The 13590-nt window shown below is 48.8% G+C and overlaps 3 protein-coding genes across 3 annotated transcripts; 1 reads left to right on the top strand and 2 right to left on the bottom strand.

Annotated features, from left to right (window-relative positions):
• Positions 1-3049: 3049 nt before the first annotated feature.
• INS49_003972 (uncharacterized protein) lies at positions 3050-3571 on the bottom strand (the record flags this gene model as incomplete). Its single annotated transcript, XM_043164762.1, has 1 exon — positions 3050-3571. The coding sequence occupies one exon, from the start codon at positions 3569-3571 to the stop codon at positions 3050-3052; it is 522 nt and encodes a 173-aa protein (XP_043018412.1).
• Positions 3572-9739: 6168 nt separating this feature from the next.
• Positions 9740-10724, top strand: INS49_003971 (uncharacterized protein; the record flags this gene model as incomplete). Its single annotated transcript, XM_043164761.1, has 2 exons — positions 9740-10102; positions 10344-10724. The coding sequence occupies 2 exons, from the start codon at positions 9740-9742 to the stop codon at positions 10722-10724; spliced, it is 744 nt and encodes a 247-aa protein (XP_043018411.1).
• A 474-nt stretch (positions 10725-11198) lies between these two features.
• Positions 11199-12963, bottom strand: INS49_003970 (uncharacterized protein; the record flags this gene model as incomplete). Its single annotated transcript, XM_043164760.1, has 2 exons — positions 11199-11434; positions 12639-12963. The coding sequence occupies 2 exons, from the start codon at positions 12961-12963 to the stop codon at positions 11199-11201; spliced, it is 561 nt and encodes a 186-aa protein (XP_043018410.1).
• Between the last annotated feature and the right edge of the window lie 627 nt (positions 12964-13590).

Genomic DNA, 13590 nt, shown 5'->3' with positions numbered 1-13590 from the left:
CCAACCTTTTGTAGACCTCCTTCTTGCCTATTAGTCATTGGTGGAGGAGCACTGCTTTTCGACTTGTAAACTGAGACCTCTGGTTGCTTTTGTGCTTGTTCTGGTTTTATGGGAGGAACAGCTAAAGCACTTCTTCGACATTCATTATCCTATACATGTTAGTATTTCAAACTTCTCAGGAATACTAAGATGAGTTCGAACCTTCGGTAATTGTGGTTGCTTTTCTTGTTGTTGCTTACTCAATGAGCCTGGTTGAATAAAACCGCGTCGTTTTGCTGCATCCCTCTGTTGTTTTTTGTCATTGACATCTGGCGTATTGGTACCATATGACTTCTTGCCGCTACCATCTTGGCTTATGGGAACATCCCGTAAGTTCTTTCCGTCATTATTCACTGATTGAACAGGGAAGTTCTTTTGCTTCTCTTTGTCGCCATCGTCTGGGCTGATAGGACCATGCTGTTGGTTCTTGTCATAACCAGGCCAAATAGGGACATTTTTTAAATCCAAGTTCTTTTCATCAAATTTTTGTTTGACAAAAACATCCTGTACCTTCCTGTCATTATCCCTTATTTCCGATTTAATCGGGTTGCTTAGCTGCTGTAATGGTTGAAGAAGCTTTAACGTGCCGTCCTGCAGTTCTGGTTTGATATTATTATCAACTTGTATTTTAGTATCATCTGACTTTAGTTTGATAGGGCTGATTGACTGTTGTAATAATTTCGGCAGCTTTTGTATGTGTTCTGCTTTGATGCTATCATCCATCTGCATTTCAGTATCCTCTGACTCTGGTTTGATATGGCTGATTGACTGCTGTGATAGTTTAGAGAGCTTTGATATGCTGTCTTGTTCTTCTGCTTTGATGCTATTATCCATCTGCACTGGTTTGATAATGCTGATGGATTGTTGTGATAGTTTAGGAAGCTTTGGTGAGTCGTCCTGTTGTTCGGGTTTGATGCTACTGTCCACCTGCATTTCTGTATCCTTTAGTTCTGCTTTTATAGTATTCTGGGGATTCTGATTCGGCTCCTGCAGTAGTTCTTTCCATGGTTGACTGTCTATTTGCATTTCCACTGAAACGTCACCCTCCACTACGAACAGACCATCGGATCTTGCTGCCGTCTCACTGAGAATGTCGAAATCTGGCGGTATTGACGCAAATCCATCTTCATTATCCATATCTATATCAAGAAGGTCAACGTGATCCTTGACATGATCTTTAGAGTCATCCGTGGAGTTATAATTATCATATACATGACGGCTGCCCAAGCTTCCAAAGAAGACATAGAAAATACTCCGCAGGATATAGAGAGGAGTTGGTAGTGAACGACAGTCAGGTCCGCATGCTCCGTGCACATTCTTGTAGAACGCCTCACTCTGAAGCTGTAAATATGTGCTTGTGTATGGCTTTCCACCTCTCCAGACGCCACCGCGGGAAAAGGTCTGGAAGCTTGATTTCTGCATTGTTTTCTGCCGTCCATGAATGAGCGCCCGCTGCTGAACCTTGGGGGTGTTGAAACCAAGTCGGCATGCCTTTTCTTGGAATTGACTGACAATGTACTCGTCAACGGCACCCTGATAACGTTCTCCCCGTGCCTCCTGGATCGGTGACTCGTTTGTAAGGCTTGCAAACCTCCGCAATGCAGCCAGAAAGAGCTGCCTGTATGCAAGACCAAAGCCTTGCTCGCTGCACGTGTCCATTTTCCTATCGACACATTGCCACTGATTTTCGGCGATCTCTTCCTCTTGCTGCGCTCCTGGATTATAAGATCGTTCATAATACCCTTTCAGTACTGTGAGCAATGTTTCTTCTTCCGGATTTATTTCCGGGGCAATCCAGGACTTAATTGGCTTGATGGCAAGGCCGAGGTACCTTGCATCTTTATGCAAGGTCTCGATGCTGGGTATAAAGGATGTAATGTTCAGCAACCGTGATCTCATCGCATTTCTCGCAGAAACATTTGTCACCTGCGGAAATAATGTCATGTTTGCAAACATTTTGCTGATTTGAGTGCCATCCTGGCTGCCAGGTATCAGGTATTGTAAGGTTTTGACAGAGTCGGCATCCACGAGCTCAGCAAGGTCAGCCCTGAAATCCGTGATTCGAGTCCATATCTGATGGATATAAGTCGTATAGTTGATTAAAAGCTCATCAGAGTATAGAGCAATGTCTTTGTGAATATTCCCGAGTTGCAACCCAGCCCAGAGACCTGGCCACTGCAGAAGGGTCTCCAAGGCGCTTGTGAGTTTGTGACGACGCAGAAGCCCTCGCAGGTTAGTCTCTTTACATTTGCTTAGTCTCTTGATCCAATCTTTCTCCTCCGAGAGGTCAAGACCCGGGTTCAGTCTAATCTTCCGAAATATCTCTCCGTCTGTGTATGGGACCTCGAAAGAGAACGATTCACACCTCCGTCGGAAGAGGTACCCGAACTGCGCTTCGCTGCCTTCTAAGATACGATTAGGACATACAAGTATAACACAAGTGCAAAGTTTTACCCACTGATTTCATCGGGACAGTATAGTCTAATTGTCCATTCAAAACCATCACCCCAAAGACGCCGCGCAGCCGCTACACGGTGCCGACCGTCTTTACAGTTCAGCTTAATATCCGGAGGCAGTCGGTGTGTTAACTGAGGACTTTTAAGTTGCTCTGAGCTAACTTGTAATACAGTCAAAACTTTCTTGCGTGTTTCCTTGTCAATTTCCACGAGAATCTGATTTTCGACAACATGAGGACTGCACAAATTTGTTGATTTAAACACGCGTGCTTTCTGATCAAGATTGAATTGCCTCGCAAGCCGTGGTACGTCTTTCTGTGGGAAGACTAGGCAGGTGATCGGCGCCCGGACTATTCCGACCAGCCATGGCTCAATAGATGTATTCATATTCATGTTGAAATGTGAGTTTGACACAGAGATGCGGGAGATATGCAATCATTTAGTCAAATTATAGCCATCGGACGTTGTCCACTCCATCAAGCTACTTTAATCCTTATTTAAGATCAAAAGCCAAAATCCTAATTCCTTAAGACAGATATTGGCATAGATCAGGATTAGAAGAAGTCAGCAGCGAGCGGATAAACTGATTTACGCTGGTGCCCCGCAAATCCCATCTTTATCCTAGCTGTGCAATCCTCGGTTTCGCTTGACTGCTGGTGGAGGGAAGTAGAGGACGGCAAACAGGTAGTGTCGGATGAGGTGTTTCCTAATGATATGGCTGGTTTTTTCATAACCGAGGGAAAACAGGAGGGAGGAGATAAAGGCGGCGGATTGGAAGCAAGTGAGGATGCGGCTATCTGGTTTTGTGGGTCAGGGCTACATGAAGCCTTCGGCCCGCCCCTGTCGGCAACGGTGTCGAAGTTGTCTGGGCCGTACTGTCGTTTGGCTTCAAAGTTGTTGACAGCTGCTGAAAAACGATTGTCGGATTGGTATGAGTAAACTGCCCCGTTGAATTCAACAAGGATGGCAATGTGGGCCCCCGTAAGACGATGAAGTGTGTTTGCCTTCTTCATGATTCCGTTCCGCCGATTGACAAACCCCTTTTTAGCATCCTTGAAACCTCGCCTTTTCTCCATGATGATTTCGATGAGAACAGAATTGGCTTTCGGAAAAGTGAAGTACCATGTGTTTAAATATTAAATAAGGAGCTGGGGTGGGCCAGAAGTATGGCCCGTGGGCTGATTGGTCTGTAATCTGGCCGGGTCCCGTTTCAGCATCGGCCTGACCCGGCCTTGACCTTAACCCCAATATGCTTGCTATAAATAAAGACACTCAGATTAAAGAATAAAGAAATAAATATTATAGATTAAGGTTCATATACATAGAAATAATTTAGTATATCTATATAATTACAGCTTAATACCATTGAGTAACTTTGCCTTTTCCTCATATTATCTCCATAGCCTTTATCATGGAAGTTCTTTACATTTATCTTCTTACCACTGGAGTAATACTTACTTTATTACTACTCTACCGTTTTATATACTTACTTTTATTCATTCTTCATCCTTTAAAATGTTTTTTCTTACAATACTTGATATTACCTTTGTTGTTAAAAGCTTGTAAATGGGTACGAGTAACTAGATTTGAGGCTCTTATGGTTTTACTTTATTTGTCCTTGAATGTTGTATTTCTTGCCCTTGGTGCTAACAATCTGCCCGAGCTGGCATCTACAATGGCTCTTATAAACCTGCTCCCAGCCTTCCTTGGACAGTGGACCAACCCATTAGCAGAATTCCTTGGAATATCACAAACAGTCTACTATCTCATCCATCGATGGACCGGGCGAATCGCTATAGTTCATAGTTGCATTCATACATTCTTTATACTCAAGCAGTATCAGAACTTTAGTCCTGAAAAACTGATCTCTGGTTACGCTGTAAGTTAACACCTTTTCTTTTAATTCTATGGCTAACAAAGAAGACTGCTTCAACCTTGTTAATCATCCTTGTCATGACTCTGTATTGCTTCCGGGGCTACATAAGTCGGGCTCTTCCTGGCCTCCATCTGTGTCTTGGGCTTCTATGCCTGGGCACCCTCCTCTGGCATGTGATACCCGGCTCGAATATGCAAGACATGATACTATCTATAACTGCGGTAGCACTCTGGGGTCTCGGAGCAGCCTATCGAATTGTACGGGTTGCCTTCCTCAGTACTAGAGCAGTTGTCAAGTCGACTCAGAGAACCGATGATGTTGTCCAACTCAAACTCCGAACCGTGCAACCCGTGTCAATTGCACCCGGTTCTTACTTCCACGTTTTTCTGCCTGTCTCACGCTCTAGCAAGGACCATTTGCAATTCATCAAATACAACTTCCTTCAGAGCTATCCCTTGGCAGCCTCCTGGCACCCAACTGAACAGAATACATCAGGACTATCAGACCTAGTGTTGCTGATAGACATTAGCAAGATGCCCCGTTTCCATCAGATCAAAAAGAATCAAACTTTGCTCCTCGATGGACCGTATCAACAAGGTCTAGATCTTGAGAATTATGACGTATTAATTCTTACAGCAGAGGGAAGGGGGATCTTAAAGGTTCTGCCAATAATGAGGAACCTAATGGCACGAAGAGTGTTTGACAAAACAAGTTCAGAGATGAAGAGTTTATTCCGAGATCGAACTCGGCGAGCAGATTTATTTTGGTGGTTAGATCATGATGTTCAGGATAAATGGGTTCAGGAACAATTAGAGTCTCTCCAGTCTCTTGACCCAGAGAACGCAAGTATACCCTCTTCCGAGGTCTTGGCAATTCACACTGACCTGATTAGAAATTTCTCATAGTCTGGCTGCTTTATCCTGGCCCTCAAAGTACCACAAGTACACCACCTTTTAAGGTAAATACACATTGGGTATGTGTTCACAACTGCGCTGGTTCGAATAAGGAGGAAACAATACAAAGATTTCACGAAGCCGTGACATTAGAAGCTCTTGCTCCTGGAAGACGAACGGTTGTCAGTAAGTTTTATACAGGCTGTGTACTCCACAATTAAGAAAAAGTTACTAAACCGTCTGTAGCCTGTGGCAGTGCAGAGTTTATTGACACTCAGCGGGCCTTTATCATCGAAAAGAACTCGGATCATCTTGATATTAACTTTATCGTATTGGAGGAGATGAAACCCTTAGGCTCTCCTTCAAATACAAGAGACATAGAGATGCAGGCAAGGCAAGGTATATCTGCGACGACAGGCTCTTCTGGTAGCAGACAACGCGATGTTATACCTAGAACTCCCAGGCGCTTTTGGCGCAGGAGCTGATAGAGGATGGATCTAGCTGCCTGTGCTGCTGCATCCTTCATCTTGGCCGCAGCTCGCGGAGCTGAGACGACCGATGCTTTGAGAAAGAATCCCTTGCGGCGTCTTTGTTCGTATGGGAGCGATAGGTGGAAACGTGTATGTTGTAGGCTGATGCGCAAGTGAACTGCCTACGGCAGGCAACACAGATTTCCATGTAGGCAATATTTATAGATTATTAACAATTGCTTCACACCACAAGGCTAAAACAGTGTCATTTAAGCCGGAAAAAGGTAGCCTTAGCCGCTTTACAATGTGGATATGGGCAGGGAAACTTTCCCTCCTCCTTATGCACGTCATTGTTGTCATCGTGGTCCTCGCCACCCTCGCTACCCTCGCCACCCTTAGGCCCGTCGTTACTTGGTGAGCCCAGATGTAACTATCCAAACCTGCCAGCAGCTTAAAGCGCTCGCTGTAAAAGTAGCAATAATTCCCATATGCCTCTGCCGAGTTATTGTCACGGGTCCGTGGCAGCAACAAAAAACTACTCTGGATCTTGCTCGCTAGGGTGATTATCTCGCCCTGGAATGTATGTTAGCAAAAGCATTTTGGCGCTTGAGAGGACTTACCCGAAACCATTCTATGTGACTGCGCAACTCCGCTGGTGAGTTGAACTCTGCGAGATGGCCGCCACAACGGGCCGGCGCTCTAGCCTTCACTGTCATGGCAGGGCCCAGCGGCAGTCACGGACCCTTTGCCGCGTTGGGTGCTTAAGGCTTGGCGGAACAAGGGGAGCGGACGAGGTGAACCTTGGCGAGCTTGGACACAGAGAGGCACGGGAGAGGGTCCTCCCGAATGGAGGGCTCCCTTGTACCGTAGTGATCCCTCAACTCGGTGAACAAGTGGGAATGTACGTACTCAAGCCCGGTTGGGGGAAGCACGGCAGGTGGTTTGCCGCGTAAGAAGTTGAAACTTACTAGCAGATGGGCACTGTCTTCTGGCGTTCGTATTTTACGATGGATGGCTGCATATGGGAAAAAGCAAACGGGATTAAGCACCTTTATTTCCGTCAGCGCCCATGCCATGCCTGCCATGTCCTCCACGCCTGGTAGGTGGTTGGCCTAGCCGGCACCAGCTGGTCCCGATATCCCCCCGCCTCCAGCCTCCGTACCTTCGCTTCTCTCCTCGGTTACTTACTTCGCTATCGTGCCTGATCCTCAGCACTTTACTTCTATAGTGGCATCGTCTCCCGCAACTCGCCGCCTCCCTCTCCTCCTAAGCGACACTGGCGCATCAGCTGCATTGCACTCCGCAGTACGCAACCGAGCACGCTCATCACCTGCACCCAAAGCCAAGCTACAGGCGGCTGAAGAGACTGGGTCTCGGCTTAAGAGGGGTTGACTTGATCTCAGCCTCCACATATCGAGCTGTTCTCTTCTCAACTCCTCCCTAGACCGTGTATGCTTGTTCTCGTCTGTGCGGCTGCACAAGGCTGTATGTTTTTCCCAAGGACGATCGTATCCACAAATCTATTGGTACCTTCGAGTCATGGAAAATGCCTCGAACTCTGCTGAAGGGTCGGTAGCAGAATGGGATCAAAGACTACTTGAGAGTATGGGTCATGAACATGCCATCGTTCCACCGCGTCATCAAGCCAATGGCATCATCAGTCCGGCAATACAGACAAACGACAGCCAGGTCGAGCTACTTCCTCCGACTTCACCGACCGGCCCTGCATGCGCAGCTCCTTGTCTTCCCAGTGGTCCCCATTCAGATACTATGCCACTTTATATCTCTCTCAGATTGAATGGAATGCAGGCAAACTTGTGCCAGCAACCGCACTTGTGCGACGAGGCTCTTGTACTGGGATCTGAGTTTCTAGACCAGGTCACAACAGTGCGTGATTTGAGGCTGGCACTGAAGAAACCACGTCCACGAAAATCAATGCTGAGCTTCCTCCGCTTTGTCTTTGGGTCCAGCCCTCCCCTCGATCAGCTTGCTCTAGACCGCAAGCTCAAGCTTCGCAAGATGGACTCGATCAGTCTAGTTCTCTGCTCGGTCACTTATACGGAGAAAACGGTCCTCGGTTTCTCAGAAGGGCGTTTTCGAGTCCTCCATTCCAGCTGCTGCGAGTTTCTGGGCGGCCCTGGAAATGTTGCTGCCACCTTACCAATCGACATTGTCGATTTTGCTGTTAAGTTGAAGTTGGTTCCTGAAGACTACAAAGCATATGCTATATTCCTCAGAGGTGGGTCTTGAACTATCCCGCAATATGGCTTCCTGCTCACTATCAATTTCCAGGCTTAGAAGAATATCAGCGGGCTCGCAAGGCTACACCTCCGTTACTCCCACCACGAATCTTTACACCCGCGGAACGACCGTCCAACTTTGGCACCTCAGTAACCTGGCCACAAGAGCACGTGGCTGCTATACTGTGCGTAAAAGGTCAAAGCTATCGTTTCACAAACTAATTATGTAGTCGAAGGCCCCTGAACACGTCGTCTTTAGTCCTACTTGGCCAGCTTGCACGGCTCTATAAGGAAACCGGACGAGACATACCATTCCCGGACGATGTCACTGAAGCTTTTTCTGCAGCTTCGAAATCCGCCCCGCTGAATGATAGGATACAAATCTTAGACATTGCTGCTGAGATGCTTACGGATTCGGCACCACCCTCGGCCAGGGCCACGATTGTACACCAGCGCAGTGTGACTCTCCGTCTTCTCGGCAATTCCCTCCAGGCTGAGTGCGAGATCCTCTCATTTCTTGAAAAGGCATCTGATGTACCAGAACTTCTCCTGAAGTCATTGAAGTTATCACTGGCCGAGAGCCGCGTTTACCAATTCAGGCATCACGAGGCCCATGATATTGCTCGCAGTATTGAAGTGGGTGGAGATATGAGCGAGTTCCAATTGCTGTGGGATCACATCTACTGTGTAGGTCGGATTATGAGGGGCCAAGGTGAATTTGAAAGCGCCAAGGTCTGTTTCGAACGGTGTTGTGCATCCACCCAGGGAGTTCGGCCATTTAAGGTGGTTCTTACTCAATGTGCTCTCGCAGATATATACTGTGAGCTAGATCACCTCTCCGGAGATCCCCAGCACTTCCACCTGCTGCAGGCCAAGTCTGTGCTTGAGCCTGCTCTCAAGTCTGTTGGGCAAACGGACTCCAAGAGTCGCCGGCGCCTTCTCTTATCTTTGTCCGAGGTATATATTAGACAACACCGGGTACACGAGGCGACAACCATCCTGAAAGAGCTCAAAACCCTTTTCGACGGGCTGAAATATCCTGATATTATCGACCGACTCGGGCACGTGCGAATGCATATGACACTAGCTCGCTCATGTCCCTCAAGTCAGTCCATGACATATTGGAGGGACGCCCTGCGCCTGAACAAGGCTTACAACCCAGATGAGGAGGAGGTTTTTACCTGTGCTGTGATTTATCTGAATTTGAGCTGGCTGAGGTACTCCGAAGGGCAATCGGAGCTGGGACAGGAGATGCACGCCCGGGCAGGCGAGATTCTGCAGAGGAGAACGCCACAATACCTAATGCCTGGAATTGGCACATATGTGTATGAAGACACTTTGTCTAAACTGCAAACTAAGACGCTATAGGAGGGCCATGATCTGTACAACCTCACAATACTACCTAGGTAGACCTTTGGTTCGCTCTTTGGGGGCATACTGTGACTTTGATTGGAATCTGTGGTCCGCTGTCGCCGTGGACCCCGCCCATATTTCAATGTTAGCGGAGTCTCAACATTAGTAATCCCAGTTTGAAGTTCGTCGAAATCCTGCTAAGCATGGTTCGCGTGGTCCGCCAGGATACCGCCAGCAGGTTTAACAGTCATCCTGGGGATCATGTATAAGAACAAAAGTATCACCTGGACTGTTGTATTCGTCGGCCCATGAGTCTCTTCTAGTTTTGTCTGCAGATTCAAGACGCTCTCTTTTTATTCATCGCTCTTCCAAATTGATGACCCACCGACATTAAACACTCACCTGAATTGACATGGATCCCATGGAGATTGTCGCGTCTGTGGACCAGAGAAAAGTCATCGAGATGCGCAACACACTCAGTGCGCTCAATGAAGATCTTGAAGCAGCAAAGCAGGAGTCTCGAGAGGCCTGGTCGAAGATCGATACACTTGAGATGGAGCTCGAGATGAAGGAAGCAACACTGGAAAGTTTCCGACAGGAAAATGAAAGGTTTGCCGCAGAGCTCGAAGCGACGCAGTACAGTCTCAATTCCGTCAGGCAGGAATATTGTGATCTGTTCCAGTCCAATCGAGATCTACTCTGTAGATCTCTAGTGGCAGAGGCGAGAGTTGAAGGCCGTGACAGCATATTCGAAATGTTTCTGAAGCCATCGAAAGTGCGCCCGGAGGGAAAGTTATTCCCGAAAATGCGACCCAGATGACTCTTGCCTGGCACCAGCAGCTAGTCGCCGCCACTTAGCTCTAACCAGCACTTGGGCACAAAAGTCCAGAAACTCAGCGGCGATTTGAAACGCCTTAAGGCAGAGGCCAATTCAATGAGAGCTACGAAAGAGACTCAGGAGAAGAGTATGGCGGACCGACTAGCCCAGCTGGAGTGACCAACGGCCAGGAACACAGGGCCAGCGCAGCCTCGCCCAGACCCGCGGAAAGCTGGATGCGGCCGAGCCTAAGTCAGCAAGCTTGATGAGCAGCCACGACTTGCTGAAGAAGCAGCTGGTGGAGATCAACGATGCGCTGCGGAAGAAAGGCAACGCGGACCGACGGGCAAAGGCGGCAACCAAACCCCAACGCAGCCCGGCTGCTGCGAAGCAAGCGAAGGAGCCCTCGCCACTCCAACAGAAGCTACAGGAGAAAGAGGCGGAGATACGGGAGCAACACTCCCTCGTGGAAAGCCTGAGGGGAACCATCAGAACGAATGAAGAGCATCAGAAACAGGCCCCTGTCTTCCAAGGAGGAGCTCGAGAACGCCAAACATTCCCTGAACTTTTACAAGGATAAGAATGCCAAAAGCGATGAGAGGATATCGGCCATGAAACATCGCATACTATCCCTAGAGGCCACAGAAGGAGAGTGGGAACGGATTCTCGGCCAGCAGAACGTTGAACTAAAATCGTACCGTGGGGTCTGATTTATGGAGCCATTGGTGAACGCCTGACAGAGTCGTTGGACTGCAGTTGCACGTGGAAGGTTATGCTGGTCCACATGGACGGCAAGGACGGTTTGCTTGACAAGCAACGCCAGTGAGCTGAGTAGCTGCTGAGAACCGCGGCTTGCCCGTAGTGGTAGGGCAGTGTCTGAGGGAGCCACCACCGAAACGGGCTTGTCGAGGATGAGACGGAGGCAGGTAGTAGGGCCGTGTAACACGGGAGAGACGCCGGCCGGGAGTTGATGCGCTGGATCCTGAATAAGCAAGACGATATTGCTTGGGCGAATCAACCCATAAAGAAATTCACTGCTGGCCTCATCCACTGTCTAGCCCCTGAGCTGTAATAAAACTCGTATCTTGAAGGACGCGGTTTCTTGCTCCTCGTTGAAGTGAAGGCCGAGCTGGACAGATAGGGGTTCCGGTCCTGCTAGGTAGAAGGGCGACCGAGGCGTAGACAGGAGGTCGCTCCACTCAAACACGGCCGGGACATTGCGCATGCGAAGTGCCATGTTCGTAGGCGAGAATTGGGGATGGGGGATGAGAGCGACTGCAGCACGGATATCTGGACAAATCCGGTGTTAGCTCAGCTCATGGCTCAGGAAGGGGTGAGCATGTCCGCCCGAGGACGAGCGCGCTGAAAGAGTAACCCCTGTTGTCAGGATGCCCACCCGCCCAGGCTTTAGGTATGGCGATGGGGACAGCCTCGGCCCCAGAAATGGTTGTCGTGATGCAGTTTCGATGGTGGATATTGTGAACCCGCGTGACGAACTGTGGCAACCGAGGAATACAAGTTTCAGCAGCCCAAAGCCCAGGAGCATCTGAACCTATTATGGACGCGGCCGCCGAGGTACAAGGCGGCTCTTGATCATATCCGCCAGCAGACACCAGTGCAGTACGAGGTATCCCACGTACACGATCAAGAGAGCCAGTTCCTTTTCCAAGTCACGTGCCCGCGGACGACCACGGTGTCTAGAAAACGAAACTCATCCCCCTGTCGTTTCTTTAACCCCCCCCCCCCCAAAAAAAAGCCCCCGCCCACATTGACTTGACAACTTTGCCAAATTGACACAGCACGAACACGAGCGGTTGAAACAAAGAGATTCTCAAGAACGATGAGTGATAATAGAATCCAAAACCCAGAAGAGGATAAATGGGGCAAGAAGAAGGGGGCGAATTGGGGCCTGAAAAGGGCAAAAGTAATGAAAGATGATGAGACTGGGACTTGAACCCAGGAGGATTCATCAATCAAGTTACTAATTCTGCCATTTGAGCCAGCCGGGTTCATAACCTCTTAGAATCCAAAAATGCTAGTTGGTGGCAGAGTAGAGGATATATAAGAATTCTTACACAGGCCTCGTGCCAAACGATGTGCTTGGCCTCGCAATAGTTCAAAGGTGTCTATGAATACTCAATCCCCTACGCAGTCAATTCCTGTCTCAGGGGAACATGGTAATCAGCGGCTCGTATGCTTCAGAAGTTGCTCTTCATTTTGCGGCAGATCCAATTCGAGTTTCTCCCTCATCTTGAAAGTGAGATCCCGACATCTGTTATAACTCTCCCAAAATCTATCCTCTGTCTTTGTAGGCTTGTCGCTTGGCTTGGTAGATGAGAAGGTAGAATCTTGTGGGCTGGGCTTATTGGGTGGATGGTCGTTGTAAAGCTTGATAGGGCGATGTTGGGTGGGTCTGGGCCAGTGAAGCATGGATTCTCCTTCTGATCATCAATGTTAGTCTGGTCCAAAGGTGAGGTTGTATCCTATCACTTACGTCTTTTGCGCTTGGTCTCCCAAACTTGTACAAGTTTCCTCCATGAGTCATCTGACTGACGCAGACTCTTCAGCTTTTCAGGTAATAGTTCCGCAATACGTTCGCGCACTCGGTCAGGAAGCTCCTTCACTGCCCAAGCAAGCCGATGTTCTCTCATCTGCGCTGTTTTCCAGACATCTGAGACGAGGTCGCCGTGCTTGGAGAGAAGATGGTCCAAGGCAGACTTAGACCTATTGCGTTCGATGGACTTCTGGATCTTGATACCCTTTTTGCATTTGTGTATGATCCAGTTGACGTAGCACCTCGCTCGTCCTGTGTCCTCCATGGCCAGTACTCGTGGGGTTGGCAGATGGGTGGGAATTGCAAGGTGGATGGAAAGGACATGCACCCGACAGAATCGACGGGTATTTGAAGTGGTTGCCGCACCACGGAGCCGAAAAAACACCGCTGCTCCCGCGAGCGAGGGCATGTTTGTCTCACCAACAGTGTGGGCCAGAGTAACCCGAAAGGTGTACAGTGTGCAGGTGAAGAACTACACGGATTGGCATGATCGCCGGAGGTCCAAATATCGTTTGCATCCTTGAATGATGGTGCAGTGGAGTAAATCACAAACTTGGTCCATGGAGGTCAGCCCACCCCGGAAAAGACCTGGGTCAGTGGAGTTAGGAGACAACGAGCCAAGGCAGACACGGAATCATTCGGAGGCACGGTCAGTGGGCTGGTCGTGGTTGGTGTCAGGCGAAATTCTCAGCTTCACATACTACCCTGTCTCGGGTTGTTACACCCATAACTACGGATTGGCCAATGTCTCTGGGTATCTTGAGGCCGGAGTGACCTACATGGCCGTTTTGTGATTTCGATGCGACCAACTAGATCGCGGGCTTGAAGGCTTACTATCACCACCCCCCAAGTTTGGGTATAGAAATCTACATTCCATGCAAGAGGGGTGGGA

This window comes from Diaporthe citri (assembly GCF_014595645.1).
Source record: "Diaporthe citri strain NFHF-8-4 chromosome Unknown scaffold_11, whole genome shotgun sequence".
Taxonomy (NCBI): Eukaryota; Fungi; Ascomycota; class Sordariomycetes; order Diaporthales; family Diaporthaceae; genus Diaporthe; species Diaporthe citri.
Note: the sequence above shows the minus strand (reverse complement) of the source record. Positions and strands in the feature narration are given on the sequence as shown.